Raw genomic sequence first — 25195 nt, 5'->3', positions numbered from 1 at the left:
TTATGAGATCAAAGGGTAACTTTATTACATAACTAAAAAGAGTTGTGAGAAGTAAATGCAGCATTCAGTCTGTTCATTACAGATCTTGGCAACTTCTGGAATGTCATCATTGAGACTGGAACCCTAGCTAACGTTCCGACACAATTCAGACTGCAAGAAAAAAAATACAATATGACATTAACCAGTTACTTTCAGTGTCCCCCCCCCCATATTTAATTATATGCTAACTGCTATTGTAGACCTCAAGGATTTTCAGGTGGATTCAGGCAAGGATTGGATAGAACTGGACCGCAAATAGGAAATGTATGGGTCAAGCTAGCTAATTAATGCTTCCTATCAATGTTTCTACTAAGAGTCTGATCAAAGTATAATAGAAATAGCTAATTGCTACCATAAGTAGTGATTGTAATCCTAGGTGGTTTCATTAAAGCATTTCGACCCTTGTTACAGTAAAAATAAAGTGGCATAATGTTGGTATAGTTCTAAAGCCCTCAACTATCATATTAAACCCTTGGTAAATTCAGTATTCAGTAAAATGACATGCTCTGCCTACTTTGCACCATATTGACTTCTAGTCATGCATTGATCATTCGATCAGAGAGGGTTTATGTTTACCTTATCGAATTAATGCAATTATAGGTTCCACTTTGTTCCACAGTTTCCCACTCTGCTTATCTGCACTTGTAAACAAGAACACATCCTTGGCTAAACGAGAAAGGCTTGGCTGGTGCTCCAAGATTCTGCACTTTGTTTCAAAACCACTGTCCTCCAGGTCATCGATCACCACCACCACTCGATTTTTACCTGCAGGACGGACACACAATCATATCATACACACAGACACTCCTTGTTATACTGACTACTGGATGTAAATAGGGAGAAGAAAATAAAAGTTACAATAGGCACTATGTACCCTCTAGCAAAAAATCCAAACCAAGTATTATTTTATCAAGCTATAATGTATCAGTATATTATTAATCTACCAGGTCTATCACAGTGAAGGGACAAAGCATTTATTTTGTGTCATATTTTGGATACAGAGCTGTTTGAACATATTTTTTGCCTTTGCATTGTAAACCAACAAATTTGGGGGCTAAATATTTAAATTAAAAAATAAAACCAGAAAGAGATGTCTTTGTTATTTTATTATTAATGGGGGCTCACCACAACCACTAGAGCACAAAGACCAGCACTCTCAGACAAGGAAGAGAGAGAACACAAAATGTTTGAGAAAAATTAAACTGTGGGATGGCACCTACAGGCTATTTACACTATAACCACTACCCAGAGCTGTAGAGCAAGTAATGCTTAGTCATGACACGTTATGATGATGTGTTAAGGAACAGAAATTGTGGGTGCTTTTTCTTACCTACAGAACGTGATAAATACTCTAACTCCTTGTCATAGAGAGAATCTTTTACATCAGTAATGTTCAGCCTCCCTCTCGTCTTCGAGTGATACAATATGGCGAATGTACAGCGAGAGGCTGCCTCGCGGAAGTTAGAGAAATTATTGTTGCTGATGAAGAATGGAGAGACATTTCCAGTTTTTTGTAGACTGTTAGTAAGCCAACAATATTCTTCTTCTCCCGATCTGGAGAATATCTTTGTCGTTGATGGAATCACAACTTGTTGTGGGTGATCAACCTGAAAGGAAACAGAAGGACAGACCTCAATTAAAATGTTCTTCTGGCATATCCTGAACATATCTCCTGCACCCAGAATTTGCCATCCTATGGGAGAATTCTTTTTACTGAGACTCTTCCCTGTATGATAATAGAATGGATGACATGAATATGTATCCATGTGGTAATACGTGTAGGTAAGGTAGGCTATATATTTTTAAAGGGACTAGTGGAAGAACATTTGCAGGAAGCAATTATTCTAAATTATTCATTAACTTTGTCTTCCTGCACATGGCCAGATCCTTCACTCCCAGCACTACAGGCAGCCGGTGTTATCCCACCGTATGTGGATAAGGCATTGGAACACATGAAGGAGCAGTGGAGGCAAAATGTGTGCTATTACATCCGCAGTGATTCTGTTATCAATTCAATCGGAATAACTGTTAGTTTTATAATTGTAGATCATTCATCACTCAAACATCTACAAAACAATACATCGCATTGGCTGGTCAGCATCTAACCAGACTATAAATAATATCATTAAAAAGGATGAATACATTTCAGGAACCAGTCAAATTATTGTCATATCCCTTCTTTTACAGCACATTTGTGGAGGTGGAGTCTTACAGTAGTATTAATTTTGCTTTGTCCTGGACTGACAGATAGAGTTTGATGATTATTTATTGCAGTCCCTGGGAATACGACCTTCTGTGCGGTAATATAGTCCTACCATGCCGTAAGACAGTCTGTACTAGCCACGTTATTAAAGATATACAAACATCTCCTAGTGCAGTCATAAATACATTCTGGCCCTGATCATCAACCATTTATAGTTAGGTGAATTACCATTTCAGGCGATAATTTGGACTCCGGGTCATTATGCTGCTCTTTTGAAACCTGACAAATTTAATACAATTCTGTTCAGTAGATTTAGAGGATCAAAAAATGAATAAATAAAACAATGCAGATATCTGTATATACAAAACACACACAGTGTCTCTCTAACGGAGTAGTGACGAATGTTCTGTCTGACTTCGAACATATTACACAGGTCAATCCCGGATTCCTTATATATATATTGATGGGATTGTTAGTGAGGCAGAAGGACATGGTCACGGAATGAAGTGTGAAGGACATCTGGAATATAGTTACTCATCCTCCGCTATCTAGGAATTGGTGTCATTCACTAAACAATGAGTTTGGTAAATTATCACACAGCCTGGAACATATAAATAGTTTGCCAGAGATAGTTTCCACTAATGACAATTGTGACGGTCTGAATAGGTATCATCGTCTAGTATTCCCTTACCCCAATAAAGTACTATCACCAATAATCCACAGAGTAAAATATCGCCAGTATCGCATAATAATCCACACATGAGCCAAAGCTTAATGTTGGAACAAGACTGGTTTAATGGAAGCAAGGGCATTCCATTTATACAACACCAGACTCCTCCTCTGAACCAGCGAGATAATTGAGTTTTAGAAACATACTAAACTCAATTATCTGCTGGCCAGAAAAGTTATCAATTTTCACAATTTTTAGAAATATACTTTATGCATATCAAAACGACATAAAACCATATCCCTGGGTAGCTGAGGATGACGTGAGTAAAATATCTCGAAAATCCGTTCGGCACGTTCCGAACGGCACCGTGTGAAAGTTTGACCGACTCGCCACGAGGTTGTATCCAACCAAGAGTTCAACAGAATTGTCAGCAAGAGCCGGTCTCCGTTCGGATGGATTTGCACGAAAACCGCCATTGATAGAGTAAAGATGATTCATGGAGAATGCTCCTCCCATTCGTCTGTTTGAAACTCCCGAATGCTGTTCTTCTATCGTATGTGGAAATAGTTTATATGGGACTTCCATAGAGGCCAGGTGTTCGTGCGAATGCCATGCCCAAAACATGCTAAGGCATTTATTATAATTTTTCTTTCCGTTTTTTCTTTCGATGAGCCCATGCCCAAAACAGTTCCAGGCACTCGACGACCAAGTCCCGCTGGCCGCGTTCGAGAGTTAAGATGGCCACCGTCCATTGTTCTCACATGCATTCGTATGCACGAAATGGCGGCCACCTAGGAGCATTCAATTAACTTGCGGTTTATGTAGTTACACAACATTCTATGTTCTAATTGGTACCCAGGGTGGTCTCTGTTCAGTAAAACAAATATTTTACTGAACAATGAAAAATAACAAAATGATCCAAGTAAATAAAACAGCACGGAGTGGAAACAACCAAACGGGTTGTGGGAAATCCTTCACAACAATATGTTTGGCTTTTAAAAGAGTTGGCTGAATACATTGTAGTCACCAGAACACAGTTTAAGGTACAATATACATCTTAATGTAGTTGTTCTGGTGAGTATAGCAAGTCCCTGCAGAGAAAAGGCAGTATTTACACTACAGCCTAGGAACACCTCCTAGGTGCTGTCACTCAGACTGGAGGTGCTTCCTGAATGTGTAGTGTTACGGTTGCCTCCAGGCTGGCTGGAAGTTGGGCCGTAGAAAGGATGCTCCTAGCGCTCACCAAAGGACCATCAGTACCGTAGCCACCATAAGCACTGCGGACTCCACGAACCACCGCTGCTGGGCTGGTATCTCGCCATCTGTTCTGCGCCCTGGACCTACGACCAGGCTCCAGGTTCCAATAGGCGAACCTCTTCCTTCTGTAGAGCGAAGCAGGATCAGGAACAAGAGCTCTTACAAGAGCTCAGTAGCTAAGGGAGTATGAAGAGCATAGCAATCCCTGTAGTGATTATAGCTGTCCCCTCCAAACGCGAGTCAAGGCTGCGAGTTAGAGGGTCAGAAGAGGTCTGAGATGCTGGAACACCCAGCCTGGCTTTTATTGAGGTTACATGCAAACAGGACACTCCCAGGGGGAGGCATAAAATCACCAATAACACATCTGGTGCAACCCACACATCCCCTCCCCTCAGATAAACAGTTAAACCAATTATTACATACAATAAAAATACAGTTTTCACACACATACTGTAACTTTAAAACCATACATTCAATTTCCATAAAAGTTACATATTCAGACTCAGCATACATCAAACATAAACACTTCCAAAAATCAGCCAAATCCCTCCAGTGGATCAAAAGTTAGCTGGAAGTCCTTTATGACCGACCGCAAGCACATTTCCTGCCCAAAACAGTTCCATGGATTTGGGCTGTGCGGTCGGTCAATTTCTGGCATAAAAACGGCTAAGTCCCATTCGAAGTGTGGCCGGTATTCGAAGTGTCGAAGTGGAGTTGATGTTAAGGGTTGGCGGTGTTCGAAGTTAAAATGGCCGCCGCCACGTGGTCCTTTGTCCGATGCCGGCCACTTCGACGACTTCGACAACTTTGGTAACTTTGGTAACTTCGACAGCTTCGACTGTGTCCGGAGTGTCATATACAAAAGTACCAATCCTTCCCCAAAGTATTTAAAGAGCTAGGGACAGTATAAAACAATCCACCTGCCAAAAAGTAGTTCTTAAAGGGTCAGTACATTATGGTAGCAGTCCATAAGCCCCAATTCAGTCCCTTAAAGGGCAATATCTCCCAGGGGCCATAGTCATAAGGAAGGAGGCTGGCAAATAGGCTTCTCCACAATCCAGGGAAGCAGGGCAATTTTCCATTTAAAGGGCCAGTTACAAATAGCAGTTTGTAACATGTAGCACCTACGTACATCATCTCCACACGCTGCATGGAGGCACTGAATGCTCCCCATAGAGATCCATTGATTAAATGAATATCTATTAGGAGATGCTGATTGGCACAGTGTTTTGACACAGGTGCACATTAGCCCCCCAATGCTTTCCTATGGAAAAGCACTGGATTGGCTAAGATCATCAATATTGAATATCTCAGCCATGGAGGCAGATCATGGGAGGGGGTCAGTGCCTGCGACCCCACACAGCACTGGAATAAAGGTAAGTTTTTACCATATTTAAGAGGGGCAAGGGGTGGCCAACAACTTAAATAGTGATTTAACACTAAAGGGTCAGAAATACACATTTGTATTCCTAACCTTAAAGTGTTCATTTAAATAAAGGAGTACTATAGGGTCAGAAACACAAACATGTATTCCTGACCTTATTGTGTAAAACCACCGTCCAACCCCCCTGCTCTCCCGCCCTCCGCCTCCCTAAATATAGCAAAACCAAAGTCTGCAGCTGCTGCCTCTGCCCCTGATCTGCCTGCTGACATCATCAGAATTCTTGATCTCAGCCAATCACAATGCTTTCCCATAGTTCCCCGGTATCAGGGGTTTCGTTTTGGTCAGCTTTGGGTGAAATATGCCGGTTTGTATAGCTTTATTGCCGATTATTTGCCGGAGCACTGCAAGCTTGCGACCGTTCTCCTCTCTGTGCAAGCCCCGCCCTCAGAACAGTCTTTTAAACATCAATAAGTCCAAATAGTGTTTTTAACTGGCAAAGTCTCACAGGGGCCATAGTCACATGGCAAGAGGCCAGCAATTAGACTTCTCCAGTGCCCAGTGGCGAGGTTAGATACGCCACACCCACTGTTACTGTCACTATACCTCACTGCCTCTAGCATGTAAACTCACTGAGCAGGCCCTTAATCCCTCTGTTACTGTGTCACTATACCCCACTCCCTCTAACATGTAAACTCACTGAGCAGGGCCCTCAATCCCTCTGTTACTGTGTCACTATACCCCACTCCCTCTAACATGTAAACTCATTGAGCAGGGCCCTCAATCGCTCTGGTACTGTGTCACTATACCCCACTCCCTCTAACATATAAACTCACTGAGCAGGCCCCTCAATCCCTCTGTTACTGTGTCACTATACCCCACTCCCTCTAACATGTAAACTCACTGAGCAGGCCCTTAATCCCTCTGTTACTGTGTCACTATACCCCACTCCCTCTAACATGTAAACTCACTGAGCAGGGCCCTCAATCCCTCTGTTACTGTGTCACTATACCCCACTCCGTCTAACATATAAACTCACTGAGCAGGCCCTCAATCCCTCTGTTACTGTCACTATACCCCACTCCCTCTAACATGTAAACTCACTGAGCAGGCCCTCAATCTCTCTGTTACTGTGTCACTATACCCCTCTCCCTCTAACATGTAAACTCACTGATCAGGGCCCTCAATCCCTCTGTTACTGTGTCACTATACCCCACTCCCTCTAACATGTAAACTCACTGAGCAGGCCCTCAATCCCTCTGTTACTGTGTCACTATACCCCACTCCCTCTAACATGTAAACTCACTGAGCAGGGCCTCAATCCCTCTGTTACTGTGTCACTATACCCCACTCCCTCTGGCATGTAAACTCACTGAGCAGGCCCTCAATCCCTCTGTTACTGTGTCACTATACCCCACTCCCTCTAACATGTAAACTCACTGAGCAGGGCCCTCAATCCCTCTGTTACTGTGTCACTATACCCCACTCCCTCTAACATGTAAACTCACCGAACAGGCCCTCAATCCCTCTGTTACTGTGTCACTATACCCCACTCCCTCTAACATGTAACCTCACTGAGCAGGCACTCAATCCCTCTGTTACTGTGTCACTATACCCCACTCCCTCTAACATGTAAACTCACTGAGCACGGCCCTCAATCCCTCTGTTACTGTGTCACTATACCCCACTCCCTCTAACATGTAAACTCACTGAGCAGGGCCCTCAATCCCTCTGTTACTGTGTCACTATACCCCACTCCCTCTGGCATGTAAACTCACTGAGCAGGCCCTCAATCCCTCTGTTACTGTGTCACTATACCCCACTCCCTCTAACATGTAAACTCACTGAACAGGCCCTCAATCCCTCTGTTACTGTGTCACTATACCCCACTCCCTCTAACATGTAAACTCACTGAGCAGGCCCTCAATCCCTCTGTTACTGTGTCACTATACCCCACGCCCTCTAACATGTAAACTTTCTGAGCAGACCCTCAATCCCTCTGTTACTGTGTCACTATACCCCCACTCCCTCTAACATGTAAACTCACTGAGCAGGCCCTCAATCCCTCTGTTACTGTCACTATACCCCCACTCCCTCTAACATGTACACTCACTGAGCAGGCCCTCAATCCCTCTGTTACTGTCACTATACCCCACTCCCTCTAACATGTAAACTCACTGAGCAGGGCCCTCAATCCCTCTGTTACTGTGTCACTATACCCCACTCCCTCTAGCATGTAAGCTCATTGAACAGGGCCCGTAATCCCTCTGTTCTTGTGCATCAAACTTGTCTGTTTACAATTACATGTTTGTTAGTCCACCCATTGTAAAGCGCTGCGGAATTTGTAATAATAATACAATTTTCTATTCTTGCAGCTCATGTTAGTAATTGATATCTTTCAATGTTTTAATACTGTTCGTAAAGTTCCCAAGTCACAACCTGCTATTTGGTAAATATGCCTCCCTGTTTCATATTGATTTAGAGAAGGCCGTCCTCCACAAATAGTTATTTGTTACATTTTGAGTGATTTTCATAGATTAGTCTTAGTGTTAACATAAGTTTGTGTGTTATTAGATCTGCTATGAGACTCTCCCCAGATAACATTGTCCTGGATTCTTTCCTGTGCTACTTACATCATTACTTGGAGTTTGGTAGCTGATTAGGAAACATGCCCCGGTCCCGACATGCAGCAGAATAAACATGAACTGAGTGAAGAGTAAGAGAAAGAGGATGTTATAACATGGCACAGGAGGAAAGACTATATCACAGACCCAAACTATGCATAGCTGGAAGAGTGGAGGTATATATAGCTATTATTGAGAAGGTAGAGAAATATCAAGGACTGAAAGAAGAGCTAGACAGGATGTGGAAAGGGAAGATACTAGTAGTCCCCGTTGTGATAGGAGCACTCGGGGCTGTGACTCCCAATATAAGGGATTCGCTTCAGCAGATTCCAGTTGGGACGTCTGAGATCGCTGTCCAGAAGATGCAGTTCTAGGAACAGCTAAGATAGAGAACCCTCAAACTCCCAGGCCCCTGAATGAGGTTATAAAGGTGAATGAAGTTGTACAGATGAATGAAGTTGTATAGATGAATGAAGTTGTATAGATGAATGAAGTTGTACAGATGAATGAAGTTGTACAGATGAATGAAGTTGTATAGATGAATGAGGTTATGGAGGTAATTGAGGTTGTATAGATGAATGAAGTTGTACAGATGAATGAAGTTGTACAGATGAATGAAGTTGTACAGATGAATGAAGTTGTATAGATGAATGAAGTTGTACAGATGAATGAAGTTGTATAGATGAATGAAGTTGTACAGATGAATGAAGTTGTATAGATGAATGAAGTTGTACAGATGAATGAAGTTGTATAGATGAATGAAGTTGTATAGATGAATGAAGTTGTATAGATGAATGAAGTTGTACAGATGAATGAAGTTGTACAGATGAATGAAGTTGTATAGATGAATGAAGTTGTATAGATGAATGAAGTTGTACAGATGAATGAAGTTGTACAGATGAATGAAGTTGTATAGATGAATGAGGTTATGGAGGTAATTGAGGTTGTATAGATGAATGAAGTTGTACAGATGAATGAAGTTGTACAGATGAATGAAGTTGTACAGATGAATGAAGTTGTATAGATGAATGAGGTTATGGAGGTAATTGAGGTTGTATAGGTGAATGAGGTTAAAGAGTTGAACGAGGTTGTATAGATGAATGAAGTTGTACAGATGAATGAAGTTGTACAGATGAATGAAGTTGTATAGATGAATGAGGTTATGGAGGTAATTGAGGTTGTATAGGTGAATGAGGTTAAAGAGTTGAACGAGGTTGTATAGATGAATGAAGTTGTACAGATGAATGAAGTTGTATAGATGAATGAAGTTGTATAGATGAATGAGGTTATGGAGGTAATTGAGGTTGTATAGGTGAATGAGGTTAAAGAGTTGAACGAGGTTGTATAGATGAATTAGGTTGTATAGATGAATGAAGTTGTAGAGGTTGTACATGTGAATGGATAAAGGTGAAGGATTACATATTTTAATGTTATTAGTCCATGCCATATCAGGCATTATTAGACATAGAGGGATGCACTTACATTGACAATAACATTTGTTTCAAGGATCCAGGTAACGATGTATGCTTCGATCCCAATCAATACTAGTGAAAGAACACACAGACTTCCCTGAAACAGATCAATGGTTAGATATTCGGATAACTATTCCTGGCAGAGATAGTAAGCACACAGCAGGGACTATTAAATAAAATCAAACACTCTGCTGGTTGGAAACATCATTGAGAATATTTTATGTTGTGTTTCAAAATTCTCTGTTTAGAAAATACAAAGCATTATGAAGGAGCAAACACTTACATTAGTGACCGAAGGGAGGCAGCAATAAATAATGATAAAGGCGCCTGAGACACTACAGACGATTATTATTGCAGAGACCTGTACAAAGATAGAGACAAGCTGATTAGAGTGTTACATCTGACATGTCCTATTCCAGACAACAATGGGGTACACTGACATTGTGGCAGGATTCTGAAATATATGATCATATACTGTAACTAAACTTAAATCTAGTGTTTTAAACGGTTTGTGAGTGCTGACATTGCTGTTTAGTGAGTGAGTGCGCTGGATGTTGTATTGATTGGCCCCAGCAGCTCCATTACAATGTATGCATGTTCAGAGGAGTGCCGTCCTAGTGTGTGCATGTGTGTGTGCGTATATCACCCATTGTACAGCGCTACAGAATTTGATGGCGCTAAATAAATAATAAAATAATAATAATATGTATATGTGTGTGATGTAGAATTATTAAAAACCTTTATTAAACCTGTATTGAATTTTTGTACTAAATCCATTTTAACTTCATTACATGACAAGATTTCCTAACAGCATTTAGAATATTGAATAAGAGAATGTATTTTCTAGAAGAATATGACTAACACCGGAATTATCAAATTCCTGTAATATGAAACAATGTATTTTATAGCTAGGCCATGGGAAAGCCGGCCTAATGAAATGTTCTTTCATAAAAAAGACCCTGAACCTGACCCCGAGTCTGACATCACTAACTACCCAAACCGGTGCCAAGTACTCAAAATGGCTAGCTGCCAGATTCCCCCTCCCATCGAGAGAGCCTCGTGCTAAAGAGCAATGGTGACTGAATCCTTGTCAGAAATTACGACATCCCATGATGGGAGGATGCCCCACTAGCCACTCAAATCCCTAAGCCAATTACTAATACAGATGGGAGGGCATTTAACTTACCACTTAATACATAGACCAATTAATGATGTTTATTTGTTGTTATCTTGATATTCAATGATGATGTAATTTTGCTCTTATAAGGGCTTGCAAGCCTGTTTTTTACCAGATGCCATTAAATTTTCTGAAGTTATTTTTAACCTGAACTGCATGTGTCAGTGTGAATTTACTTCTGCGTATACGCAATTTAATCATCTCAGATTTGGACAGGAACAGATAGTCATTCAAACATATTTGTTTGCTTAAAATAATCTATATCATGTGTGTGCGTATTTGTGTATGAAAAATTCCAATGGTTAACTGAAACATTGACATTGTTTGGAGTTTAACAAATAAAGAAGATGATTAGAATCCCTGGAGTGCTGGCATTTTTGCTATACTATGTATATGTGTGTGTGTTTATGAAGGTATATGTATATGAAGGTATATGTGTGTGTATGTATATGAAGGTATATGTGTGTAACCTCGCCACTGGTTTTTGGAGGGGCCTATATGCCAGCCTCCTACCCTGTGACTATGGCCCTATGGTGAACTGGGGGTTAAAGATACTGTTTATCCCTCTTGAACTTCTACTGGAACAGATTCAAACTTTTGAAGTGGCACTTCGGCTACAGTCGAAGTGGCCGCCATTCGAATACGTGGCGGCGGCCATCTTATTTGGTCGAACGCATTCAGCTGTGTTTTGTCGTCATGTTCATGGAACTCAAATCGGACACGCGACGGCACGAACACCGCTGAACAGTTACCTTCCAGGGAACTTTGACTATTCGAACGGGAGTTGAACGGCGTTCAGTGAGTCGAAACCCACGAACAAGAGACACACATTGACTATGTTCATTCACCTTTACGTTCCGTAATTCGAACGGTACTTCGACTGTTTAAAATAGACCGGCCACACAGCCTAATTGTCTGGAACTGTTTTGGGCATGAAACCATGCATGCGGTCGGTCAAAAAGAGACTTCCAGCTAACCCCTGAACCGATCTGGGTGATTTTTAAGTATGTTGTTCCCCCAGATCCGGGCTATCAGGGGATGTGTTGTGTTTTGGGGTACTTATGAGACTTTAAAAAAAATATATGTTTTTCTGCCTAAAGATAATTGACTTACATACTGTACTTTACTGTACAATGCAGAGGGGAGGGATTGTGTGCTGTGTGTGGGAGTGTTGTACATTGAATTACTGTTCTGACTGGTCTGTAAGCTTTGTGTCCCTCACAAGGTCCATGTGGGCGTATACCTTGCTTGGGGACTTGCATAAAAGCACAGCTGTGGCTTCCATTAAACAGACTTACTTCACCCTCAATCTAGAGTCTTGTCTCTTATTGGGGGAAACTGCTATAAAGCTATCACTGCTTGCTCTTGTAAGAGCTTCACAATTACACTCTCCAGGAGGAGAGGTTCACCCACTGGAAGCTGGAGTCTTGGCTAAGGTCCAGGGTGGGTGAAGGATGGTGAGACCCCAACCAAGCTGCGGTGGTGCGGTGCTTATGGTCCTCGGTGCCAGCGAGCAAGCGGTCCTTGGTGGAGGTACCTAGCTGGGGTACAGGGACCTCCATTACATGTGTATATGAAGGTATGTGTGTTTATGTATATGACGTTATATATATATGAAGGTATATGTGTGTGGGTATGTATGTATATGAAGGTATATGTGTGTTTGTGTATATGAAGGTATATGTGTGTATGTATATGACGTTATATATGTGTGTATATGAAGGTATACGTGTGTGTATGTATATGAAGGTATATGTGTGTGTGTGTGTGTGTGTGTGTGTGTGTATATGAAGGTATATGTATATGAAGATTATTGTGTGTAAATTTGATCTCATGCATATTTTGGATACTTGGATTTGAGTACATTTTTTAAGTCGGTTTTAACTTTTTTGTCTCCTCACTCTCTAATCTTTATACAGAAGATGTATCCTTATCAGATCTGTGTTGTTCTGATGTCTATTTAATCTTTGTATCACCACTCAACTGTGAATTATATGCGCATCTATCTCAGAAATGCTTTAAACTTGAGAAAGGGAGGATCTCCCGAAAGCTTGTCATTTCAAATTTCTGTTAGATAAAAAAAAAGTTATTACAAGAAACTGCAATACTTCATTATTTTGCAACCAGGTAAATTTGACATCTGGTTACCCAATGCATAGAAAGTGCATAACTGAACCCAATGCATAGAAAGTACATAACTGAACCCAATGCATAGAAAGTGCATAACTGAACCCAATGCATAGAAAGTACATAACTGAACCCAATGCATAGAAAGTACATAACTGAAGTAGAAATGTCCCATCCACAAGGGGAAAACTGGAGGAGACTGAAAATTTCCATAGTGAGAAACACCTAAATTGTACGTTTGTTATAGGAAGACATGGGAGGCCTGGCAAGTACAGGGCCGGGTTTACAATCTCTACTACCCCAAGGCCTGGTTCCTAATTGACCCTGGCCCTTTATATATATCTGTAACATTAAATATATATGTGGGTGGAGGTAGGCGACTATGTGTGAATGTAACAGTGTGTGTGTATAAGTAGGTGAGGTGGCTAGGAGAATATGACCGATTCAGGGTATGTGGCTAGATGGGTTCGAGTAGCAATGTGTGACTGAATGGAAGTAGGTAAATTATGTGTGCGGATGGTGGTTGTTAATGGGTAGGTAGTTATGTGACTTGGAGGTTAGGTGCAAGTGATTTAGAAGAGAGGTGAGGTTATGTTACAAGGTGAACCGGTGAAAGTAACTGGTGGTGTGTCTGTCTAAGTGGTGCTGAGTTCCCTAAATATAGCAAAATCTTAATTGTATTCCATTCTGCTGCTGCCCCTGCCCCTGATCTGCCTCCTTGGCTGACATCATCAGAAGTCTTGATCTCAGTCAATCATCACCGTCTATTTGCACTCCCTGCTATTTACTTCCCCCCAGTCATTCGTTCTTTTCTTGTTCCATTTGTTTAGTTGTTCGTTTCCCGAAACTGAGACCACCCCTGTGGCTAATTAGAACGTGGAACACCATGTAGCAATATGAAAACTGCAGACTAATTGAATGCTCCAAGGTGGCCACCATTTCGTGCATATGAATACATGTGGTGAGAACAATATATATTGCCACATTTTGCTGCACACACTCTACACAAACATATAGTGACACACTACACATATACAGACACACTTACTCTGTAATAATATGTGTGTGCATATACAACACTTGTTATATTTAAATGGTAAAGTTTGTTTTTTTTTCCATTAGGTTTAGTGGGAAGGAATTGGGGTTGGGGGACACTTGAAAATTCTGTGACTACAAACACTCATGATGTACTTTCGGCTCTGAGATTAGGGCATTGATAACAAAAACGTATTGTATTGGTAGTAATAAAGTCATGGGAAACAGAGTCTGTGTCTCTCTTATACATGCTAATCCAGCACACTGTATAGGTCAGGGGTAGGAAACCTTCGGCACTCCAGCTGTTGTGGACTACATTTCCCAGAATGTTCTTACAGCCATATTGCTGTCAAAGCATCATGGGATATATAGTCCACAACATCTGGAGTGCCGAAGGTGGCCTACCCCTGGTATAGATCATGCTGATAGAGGTTGCAGTGAGATATGATGTCACACCCCGGAACTCCAGCAGCTACATCTCCCAGACCCATATCGTGGATATTCCTTGAGCATGGGAACAAAAAAGCCAAATTATTTTTGTACTTGCACCCCCGGAAAAAGTTGTCAGCCCTCCCATAAAGGAGCTGCCCTCTGCTTTTAATTACAAATGTTTACATTTTTTTGCAAACTTTTTCCACATTACTCCGTACATTACCAGCACAATCTTGGAGACTGGCACAGTGATACTTACAAAAAACAGAGAGTATGGATACTCTTTGCTGTAGCTTGACAGGATATGGAAGACCAATGACCCAAACTGAAATATAAAAATAATTATTCTTCTTACAGAAAAACCAAACCAACAATTCTTCCCAATACCAGAATAATATCATGGAAAGAGAGAAAAATGAGTGCCCTTAAAATATAACTTTTAATAGTAATTCTAAAATCTAGTCTGGATATCCAAAATGGAAATTATATCCAAAAATGTAGTGATAAACCAAAGTATATACATTCTAATATACACAAGTATAACAATAAACCAACGTATTCCCATTCCACATGGGCTCAGTAAAGTAGCATTTTATAGTAACGAATCTATAGTAAGAATACAATGTAAAATAACTGCAACAGTTAGAAGAGATATTGGCAGACTAGATGGGCCGAATGGTTCTTATCTGCCGTCACATTCTATGTTTAGAAACATAGAAACATAGAATGTGACGGCAGATAAGAACCATTCGGCCCATCTAGTCTGCCCAGTTTTCTAAATACTTTCATTAGTCCCTGGCCTTATCTTATAGTTAGGATAGCCTTATGCCTATCCCACGCATGCTTAAACAAACTTGTTTCTATATTGTAACAAGCTATCTAAATAAAGCTGAAACAATAGTGAACTGGCATCTATTAATGCAAGTCAGAGGGTCCTGTTCAAACATTTGCAGGGACCTTGGTCTAGGACTATGTGCACAACGATATTTAACAACGCACATGGAATCTAATGGTCAGTTCACTATATCCATGATCGTAAGTGATGCAGAACACGGCTGCAGAAAGCACGGAGTGCAGCCTCTGTGGATAAATGATTCAATGCAGCCGCTCTTGCTGTGGGAATAGGTAAGCTATCTATTCAAAGTTTGAAGTAAAACTATCTGATAAGATGGCTCAATGTCAAATCCTCAGTATGTATAGCTCCATGCCCCAACCTAAAACCTTGGCGGTTAAACAAACTCGGGATCCTGAGACATAAGAATCCGTTCTTAGATCTCCTCTCCCGATAGCATACTTCAACTAGCAACGTGGCCTTTCACATTAGAGTCCGAGGAGGCGGTGGACCATTTACTTGCTGTTCAATGAGTTTCTGAACTGTGCCTTGGACCTTAGAGTGGCTGGAGTAGCTATTTATAGTGTGGCTTCTAAATCTGATAGCCACACCCGCAAAGCATGCACACATTTTTCTATCATAAAAGGGGGCGTAGTCACAACGCCTGGTGTTCAGACTGCTCTGGAAACTGATAAGAGTCATGAGAGAGATCACAGATTGTCGGAAGACCTCCAGCAGGGCATGTCCTAGGAACCCTGACAGGTAGTTAGAAGGAGAGGTATGGTCAAGAGATGGCTTTTTAAGGATGGGATTAACAACTGCATGCTTGAGGCAAAAGAGGAAGATGCCAATCAACAAAGATAGGTTTAAAACATTCTTTAGGCATGGGACCAGACTATTGGACAAGGTGAGAGGGCATGTGGTGGCGTGAGAGGATGGTAGGAGTTTAGAGACCTCTAGCTTAGAGACAGGGGGAAAGGAGTTCAAAGTGGAAAAAGGTACAGAATGGAAGTCCAGTATTGGAGAGGAGAAGGAAAGAGGGAGACTGCATTCCTAATTTAATTGATATGGTTAGTAAAGTGACATGCAGAATCACTAGCTATGAGGTTAGTTAATGGTGGGGTCGAAATGGGGCAAAGAAGGGAGTTAAAGGTATAAAAGAGGAGCTCCCGAGAGCATGTGGACATAAAATACCCGTTTTTGGCGAGTGGGAGGGCAGCAGTATATGAAACATGATTTTGTAATGTAGGAAGTCGGTGTGGTACGAGACTTTCTCCAGCAACTTCCTGCAGTACAGGAGCAGCATTGGAGATATTCCTGTCACCCCGGGTAAAATATAACATATGACATAAAATAACAACATCCCACACATTAGCATTTAGTATATAGCAAAGTTACTTACGTAGACAAAGAGAATCCCTTTGGAATAGTCTAAAATAGAAATAGGATACTGCTAATTATTTACATTCTGTGATTAACGCAAGAAATATTTCAAAGCGAAAACATTTAAAATATATATATATTTAACGTTTCACATTATTTTCCTAACATAGATTCTTTGTGTATGTCAGTGCTGCAGCAGAACGTGGGGTCATGTTTTGCACTCCCCTATAGTTATATTAATATAAAGTAATACGTATTGGGGTCCTTGAGACCTTAAAATGGAATTCGAGAAAGCTGCTCAGCTCACTGACAATGAATGAGGCATTTGGTTCTCTCTATTAAAATGAATAATATTACTCTGGGACCAGTGGATCCATGCACTACGGGGTCAAGGATGACCACATGGGGACCAGGAGATGGTCAGTCTACTGGGCCCGACGGGGATAATTCTACAAGATGGTTTACACCTTTACTGTATAGTCTTCTGCTCCCCTAAATGGCTAATGGGGCCAGGAAATTATACTACTTCTATGAGGTGTACTCCTATATGGAAAACAGCCCCTTTAATGCTAAATTGCCCAATTATCTCTTTACCAGTAATTACCAAATGGGGTCTAAAGGCAACCAATGTCCTGGTCCTTATTTAGCTCTCTTACTTCCCCCTCCCCCTATATTAGCATTTAATATAGTGAAGAGTCTATCAGGGTTATTCACTAGCATGAGAATTCAAAGTGAATTTGAAATTTAAGGCCAGATTAGCCAAACTATGAGTGTTGTTTACTTATAGAATATTTCCAATTTAGCTAAACCCCTAATAAAAATAAATAAATAAATTATAATTAAATTAATGATGTCTCCATTGTGGGTTTATCTACTAAACAGCGAGTGTCTCTTTAACACAAAGCAGGACTACAGACAAAGAATATCCCATTCTAATCACTGTCTATTGTGAATGGCTCTATTTACACATAAAGGGTTAACACGTACCATTAATCGTATTTTTAACCATGGTGGTCTGTTTCAACAAAAGAGAAATGACTGAATGTCTGATTTGTCTTCTCGATTAATCTGCCCTCGGATATCTGGACCTGCAAGACGGACACAAAGTAATGATACAAAACTTATCGAAGAAACATTTTATTTCTTTCCATAGAGAATCATAGTTAGATTGGAAGCTTATGGAACAACAGTATTTTATCTTTTAGAAAGTAACTCTTGAAGAACCAACTTCAGGACTGATTATTGTACAACAATACGATTATATCATTGACAGCTTATTGTATTATTATTATTATTATTATTATTACTATTATTATTATTATTACTATTATTATTATTATTATTATTATTATTATTATTATTATTATTTATAAAGTGCCAACAAATTCCGCTGCATTGTACAATGTGTGGACTGACATACACGTATTTGTAACCAGACAAGTTGGACGCACAGGAACAGAGGGATTGAGGCCCTGCTCAGTGAGTTTACATGTTAGAGGGAGTGGGGTATAGTGACACAGTAACAGAGGGATTGAGGGCCCTGCTCAGTGAGCTTACATGTTAGAGGGAGTGGGGTATAGTGACACAGTAACAGAGGGATTGAGGGCCCTGCTCAGTGAGTTTACATGTTAGAGGGAGTGGGGTATAGTGACACAGTAACAGAGGGATTGAGGGCCCTGCTCAGTGAGTTTACATGCTAGAGGGAGTGGGGTATAGTGACACAGTAACAGAGGGATTGAGGGCCTGCTCAGTGAGTTTACATGTTAGAGGGAGTGGGGTATAGTGACACAGTAACAGAGGGATTGAGGGCCCTGCTCAGTGAGTTTACATGTTAGAGGGAGTGGGGTATAGTGACACAGTAATAGAGGGATTGAGGGCCCTGCTCAGTGAGTTTACATGTTAGATGGAGTGGGGTATAGTGACACAGTAACAGAGGGATTGAGGGCCTGCTCAGTGAGCTTACATGTTAGAGGGAGTGGGGTATAGTGACACAGTAACAGAGGGATTGAGGGCCCTGCTCAGTGAGTTTACATGTTAGAGGGAGTGGGGTATAGTGACACAGTAACAGAGGGATTCAGGGCCCTGCTCAGTGAGTTTACATGTTAGAGGGAGTGGGGTATATTTACACAGTAACAGAGGGATTGAGTGCCTGCTCAGTGAGTTTACATGTTAGAGGGAGTGGGGTATAGTGACACAATAACAGAGGGATTGAGGGCCCTGTTCAGTGAGCTTACATGTTAGAGGGAGTGGGGTATAGTGACAGTAACAGAGGGATTGAGGTCCTGCTCAGTGAGTTTACATGTTAGAGGGAGTGGGGTATAGTGACACAGTAACAGAGGGATTGAGGGCCCTGCTCAGTGAGCTTACATGTTAGAGGGAGTGGGGTATAGTGACACAGTAACAGAGGGATTGAGGGCCCTGCTCAGTGAGTTTACATGTTAGAGGGAGTGGGGTATAGTGACACAGTAACAGAGGGATTGAGGGCCCTGCTCAGTGAGTTTACATGTTAGAGGGAGTGGGTATAGTGACACAGTAACAGAGGGATTGAGGGCCCTGCTCAGTGAGTTTACATGTTAGATGGAGTGGGGTATAGTGACACAGTAACAGAGGGATTGAGGGCCTGCTCAGTGAGCTTACATGTTAGAGGGAGTGGGGTATAGTGACACAGTAACAGAGGGATTGAGGGCCCTGCTCAGTGAGTTTACATGCTAGAGGGAGTGGGGTATAGTGACACAGTAACAGAGGGATTGAGGGCCTGCTCAGTGAGTTTACATGTTAGAGGGAGTGGGGTATAGTGACACAGTAACAGAGGGATTGAGGGCCCTGCTCAGTGAGTTTACATGTTAGAGGGAGTGGGGTATAGTGACACAGTAATAGAGGGATTGAGGGCCCTGCTCAGTGAGTTTACATGTTAGATGGAGTGGGGTATAGTGACACAGTAACAGAGGGATTGAGGGCCTGCTCAGTGAGCTTACATGTTAGAGGGAGTGGGGTATAGTGACACAGTAACAGAGGGATTGAGGGCCCTGCTCAGTGAGTTTACATGTTAGAGGGAGTGGGGTATAGTGACACAGTAACAGAGGGATTCAGGGCCCTGCTCAGTGAGTTTACATGTTAGAGGGAGTGGGGTATATTTACACAGTAACAGAGGGATTGAGTGCCTGCTCAGTGAGTTTACATGTTAGAGGGAGTGGGGTATAGTGACACAATAACAGAGGGATTGAGGGCCCTGTTCAGTGAGCTTACATGTTAGAGGGAGTGGGGTATAGTGACAGTAACAGAGGGATTGAGGGCCTGCTCAGTGAGTTTACATGTTAGAGGGAGTGGGGTATAGTGACACAGTAACAGAGGGATTGAGGGCCTGCTCAGCGAGTTTACATGTTAGAGGGAGTGGGGTATAGTGACACAGTAACAGAGGGATTCAGGGCCCTGCTCAGTGAGTTTACATGTTAGAGGGAGTGGGGTATATTTACACAGTAACAGAGGGATTGAGTGCCTGCTCAGTGAGTTTACATGTTAGAGGGAGTGGGGTATAGTGACACAGTAACAGAGGGATTGAGTGCCTGCTCAGTGAGCTTACATGTTAGAGGGAGTGGGGTATAGTGACACAGTAACAGAGGGATTGAGTGCCTGCTCAGTGAGTTTACATGTTAGAGGGAGTGGGGTATAGTGACACAGTAACAGAGGGATTGAGGGCCCTGCTCAGTGAGTTTACATGTTAGAGGGAGTGGGGTATAGTGACACAGTAACAGAGGGATTGAGGGCCTGCTCAGTGAGTTTACATGTTAGAGGGAGTGGGGTATAGTGACACAGTAACAGAGGGATTGAGGGCCTGCTCAGTGAGTTTACATGTTAGAGGGAGTGGGGCATAGTGACACAGTAACAGAGGGATTGAGGGCCTGCTCAGTGAGTTTACATGTTAGAGGGAGTGGGGTATAGTGACACAGTAACAGAGGGATTGAGGTCCCTGCTCAGTGAGTTTACATGTTAGAGGGAGTGGGATATAGTGACAGTAACAGAGGGATTGAGGGCCTGCTCAGTGAGTTTACATGTTAAAAGGAAGTGGGGTATAGTGACACAGTAACAGAGGGATTGAGGCCCTGCTCAGTGAGCTTACATGTTAGAGGGAGTGGGGTATAGTGACACAGTAACAGAGGGATTGAGGTCCCTGCTCAGTGAGTTTACATGTTAGAGGGAGTGGGGTATAGTGACACAGTAACAGAGGGATTGAGGGCCCTGCTCAGTGAGCTTACATGTTAGAGGGAGTGGGGTATAGTGACACAGTAACAGAGGGATTGAGTGCCTGCTCAGTGAGTTTACATGTTAGAGGGAGTGGGGTATAGTGACACAGTAACATAGGGATTGAGGGCCCTGCTCAGTGAGTTTACATGTTAGAGGGAGTGGGGTATAGTGACACACTAACAGAGGGATTGAGGGCCTGCTCAGTGAGTTTACATGTTAGAGGGAGTGGGGTATAGTGACACATTATCAGAGGGATTGAGGGCCTGCTCAGTGAGTTTACATGTTAGAGGGAGTGGGGTATAGTGACACAGTAACAGAGGGATTGAGGGCCTGCTCAGTGAGTTTACATGTTAGAGGGAGTGGGGTATAGTGACAGTAACAGAGGGATTGACGGCCTGCTCAGTGAGTTTACATGTTAGAGGGAGTGGGGTATAGTGACACAGAAACAGGGGGATTGAGGCCCTGCTCAGTGAGTATACATGCTAGAGGGAGTGGGGTATAGTGACACAGTAACAGAGGGATTGAGGGCCCTGCTCAGTGAGTTTACATGCTAGAGGGAGTGGGGTATAGTGACACTAACATAGGGATTGAGGGCCCTGCTCAGTGAGTTTACATGCTAGAGGGAGTGGGGTATAGTGACACAGTATCAGAGGGATTGAGGGCCTGCTCAGTGAGGCTGGGGAAGTTAAAGTAAAAAAAAAAAGTGTTAATGTGAGTGAGTATGTGTGTGTGTGTGTGTGTCAGTGAGTGTGTGTGTCTGTTAGTGAGTGTGAGTGTGTGTCTGTTAGTGTGTGAGTGTGTGTCTGTTAGTGTGTGTCTGTGTGTGTGTCTGTTAGTGTGTGTGTCTGTGTCAGTGAATGTGTGTGTAACACAGGGATTGAGGGCCCTGCTCAGTGAGTTTACATGTTAGAGGGAGTGGGGTATAGTGACACAGTAACACTCTGCCCTTCCACCACACACACTCTGCCCCCCCCCCCCTCCGCACACACTCTGCCCCCCCACACACTCTGCCCCCCCCCTCCGCACAAACTCTTTCCCCCCCTCCGCACACACTCTGCCCCCCCCTCCGCACACACTCTGCCCCCCCCCTCCGCCCACACTCTGCCCCCCACCCCCTCCGCACACACTTTGCCCCCCCTCCCCCTCCGCACACACTCTGCCCCCCCGGGCCCTCCGCACACACTCTGCCCCCCGCCCCCTCCGCACACACTCTGCCCCCCCCCGCCCCCTCCGCACACACTCTGCCCCCCCCTCCGCAGACACACTGCCCCCCCTCCGCACACACTCTGCCCCCCCCGCACACACTCTGCCCCCTGCCCCCTCCGCACACACTCTGCCCCCCCGCCCCCTCCGCACACACTCTGCCCCCCCTCCGCACACACTCTGCTCCCCCGCCCCCTCCGCACACACTCTGCCCCCCGCCTCCGCACACACTCTGCCCCCCCTCCGCACACACTCTGCCCCCCCGCCCCCTCCGCACACACTCTGCCCCCCCTCCGCACACACTCTGCCCCCCCCTGTCCCCCCGCCCCCTCCGCACACACTCTGCCCCCCCGCCCACTCCGCACACACTCTGCCCCCTCCGCACACACTCTGCCCCCCGCCCCCTCCGCACACACTCTGCCCCCCCGCCCCTCCGCACACACTCTGCCCCCCCTCCGACTCACTCTGCCCCCCCGCCCCCTCCGCACACACTCTGCCCCCCCGCCCCCTCCGCACACACTCTGCTCCCCCGCCCCCTCCGCACACACTCTGCCCCCCCTCCGTACACACTCTGCCCCCCCGCCCCCTCCGCACACACTCTGCCCCCCCGCCCCCTCCGCACACACTCTGCTCCCCCACCCCCTCCGCACACACTCTGCCCCCCCTCCGCACACACTCTGCCCCCCCGCCCCCTCCGCACACACTCTGCCCCCACCCCCTCCGCACACACTCTGCTCCCCCGCCCCCTCCGCACACACTCTGCCCCCCGCCCCCTCCGCACACACTCTGCCCCCCCCGCCCTCTCCGCACACACTCTGCCCCCCCCTCCGCACACACTCTGCCCCCCCCTCCGCACACACTCTGCCCCCCGCCCCCTCCGGACACACTCTGCTCCCCCGCCCCCTCCGCACACACTCTGCCCCCCCCTCCGCACACACTCTGCCCCCCCCTCCGCACACACTCTGCCCCCCCACCCCCTCCGCACACACTCTGCCCCCCGCCCCCTCCGCACACACTCTGCCCCCCCTCCGCACACACTCTGCCCCCCCTGCCCCCCCCCCCGCCCCCTCCGCACACACTCTGCCCCCCCGCCCCCTCCGCACACACTCTGCCCCCCCGCCCCCTACGCACACACTCTGCCCCCCCGCCCCCTCCGCACACACTCTGCCCCCCCGCCTCCTCCGCACACACTCTGCCCCCCCGCCCCTCCGCACACACTCTGCCCCCTGCCCTCTCCGCACACACTCTGCCCCCCCTCCGCACACACTCTGCCCCCCCGCCCCCTCCGCACACACTCTGCCCCAAGCCCCCTCCGCACACACTCTGCTCCCCCGTCCCCTCCGCACACACTCTGCCCCCCCCTCCGCACACACTCTGCCCCCCTCTGCACACACTCTGCCCCCCCACCCCCTCCGCACACACTCTGCCCCCCGCCCCCTCCGCACACACTCTGCCCCCCCTGCTCCCCCGCCCCTACGCACACACTCTGCCACCCGCCCCCTACGCACACACTCTGCCCCCCCGCCCCCTCCGCACACACTCTGCCCCCCGCCCCCTCCGCACACACTCTGCCCCCCGCCCCCTCCGCACACACTCTGCCCCCCCTCCGCACACACTCTGCCCCCCCTCCGCACACACTCTGCCCCCCGCCCCCTCCACACACACTCTGCCTCCCGCCCCCTCCGCACACACTCTGCCCCCCCTCCGCACACACTCTGCCCCCCCCACCCCCTCCGCACACACTCTGCCCCCCCTCCGCACACACTCTGCCCCCCGCCCCCTCCGCACACACTCTGCTCCCCCGCCCCCTCCACACACACTCTGCTCCCCCGCCCCCTCCGCACACACTCTGCCCCCCCGCCCCCTCCGCACACACTCTGCCCACCCGCCCCCTCCGCACACACTCTGCCCCCCGCCCCCTCCGCACACACTCTGCCGCCCCGCCCCTCCGCACACACTCTGCCCCCCCCTCCGCACACACTCTGCCCCCCCGCCCCCTCCGCACACACTCTGCTCCCCCGCCCCCTCCGCACACACTCTGCCCCCCCTCCGCACACACTCTGTCCCCCCCACCCCCTCCGCACACACTCTGCCCCCCCTCCGCACACACTAACCCTCCGCACACACTCTGCCCCCCCCGCCCCCTCCGCACACACTCTGCCCCCCCTCCGCACACACTCTGCCCCCCGCCCCCTCCGCACACACTCTGCCCCCCCCTCCGCACACACTAACCCTCCGCACACACTCTGCCCCCCCGCCCCCTCCGCACACACTCTGCCCCCCCTCCGCACTCACTCTGCCCCCCGCCCCCTCCGCACACACTCTACCCCCCCCTCCGCACACACTCTGCCCCCCCCTCCGCACACACTCTGCCCCCCCGCCCCCTCCGCACACACTCTGCCCCCCCTCCGCACACACTCTGCCCCCCGCCCCCTCCGCACACACTCTCCCCCCCCCTACGCACACACTCGGCCCCACCGCCCCTCCGCACACACTCTGCCCCCCGCCCCCTCCGCACACACTCTGCTCCCCCGCCCCCTCCGCACACACTCTGCCCCCCCCCTCCGCACACACTCTGCCCCCCCCTCCGCACACACTCTGCCCCCCCCCTCCGCACACACTCTGCCCCCCCCTCCGCACACACTCTGCTCTCTCTCTTTTTTCTGTCTCTGTGTCGCTCTCTCTCACACGATACCGTATTTCTCTCTCAGTGTGCTTGCTGTCTCTCTCACCGATACTGTATTTCTCTCGGGTTGTTTGCTCTCTCTCACCGATACCGTATTTCTCTCTCTCTCTCTCTCTCATACTGTATTGCTCCCTCTGTCTGTTTGCTCTCTCACTCTCACCAATACCGTGTTTCTCTCTCGGTGTGTTTGCTGTCTCTCTCACCAATACCATATTTCTCTCTTGGCCTGTTTGCTGTCTCTCTCTGTCGCTCTCTCTCACCGATACCGTATTTCTCTCTCAGTTTGTTTGCGCTCTCTCTCTTTTTACTCTGCACCTTTTTGCTGATCTTTCTCTAACCTTTGCTGTTGGTGTCTCTGGTCAGTCTTTCTTCCTCCGTTACTCTCTCCTTCTCTTGTTCTGTCTCCCCTCTGTCATCGCAATGTTGGCTGGA

The 25195-nt window shown here is 46.0% G+C and overlaps 1 protein-coding gene across 2 annotated transcripts; it reads right to left on the bottom strand.

Moving 5' to 3' along the window:
* LOC134571064 (uncharacterized) lies at window positions 1-25195 on the bottom strand. 2 transcript variants are annotated; one of them, XM_063429110.1, is made up of 11 exons: window positions 25079-25195; window positions 17620-17720; window positions 16652-16680; window positions 14677-14742; window positions 9930-10007; window positions 9657-9743; window positions 8184-8255; window positions 2471-2521; window positions 1370-1646; window positions 616-804; window positions 1-150 (listed from the first exon to the last, which is right to left on the bottom strand). In XM_063429110.1, exons 2-10 carry the CDS (start codon window positions 17639-17641, stop codon window positions 617-619), a joined length of 870 nt encoding a protein of 289 aa, XP_063285180.1. In that variant the 5' UTR covers window positions 17642-17720; window positions 25079-25195; the 3' UTR covers window positions 1-150; window position 616. The 2 variants fall into 2 exon arrangements, with proteins under 2 accessions (XP_063285180.1, XP_063285181.1); XM_063429111.1 differs by lacking the exon at window positions 2471-2521.

This window comes from Pelobates fuscus, chromosome 8 (assembly GCF_036172605.1).
Source record: "Pelobates fuscus isolate aPelFus1 chromosome 8, aPelFus1.pri, whole genome shotgun sequence".
Lineage (NCBI taxonomy): Eukaryota > Metazoa > Chordata > Amphibia > Anura > Pelobatidae > Pelobates > Pelobates fuscus.
The sequence above is the reverse complement of the archived record's forward strand: the minus strand, read 5'-3'. Positions and strand labels throughout refer to the sequence as shown.

Coding starts and splice junctions, on each gene's coding strand:
- LOC134571064 (XM_063429110.1), bottom strand. CDS start 17,641: ATGGTTAAAAATACGATTAATG. Junction 1,647..2,470: donor CCAAATTATCGCCTGAAATG/GTAATTCACCTA, acceptor GTTTCCTTTCAG/GTTGATCACCCACAACAAGT. Junction 805..1,369: donor GTATTTATCACGTTCTGTAG/GTAAGAAAAAGC, acceptor TCCGTCCTGCAG/GTAAAAATCGAGTGGTGGTG.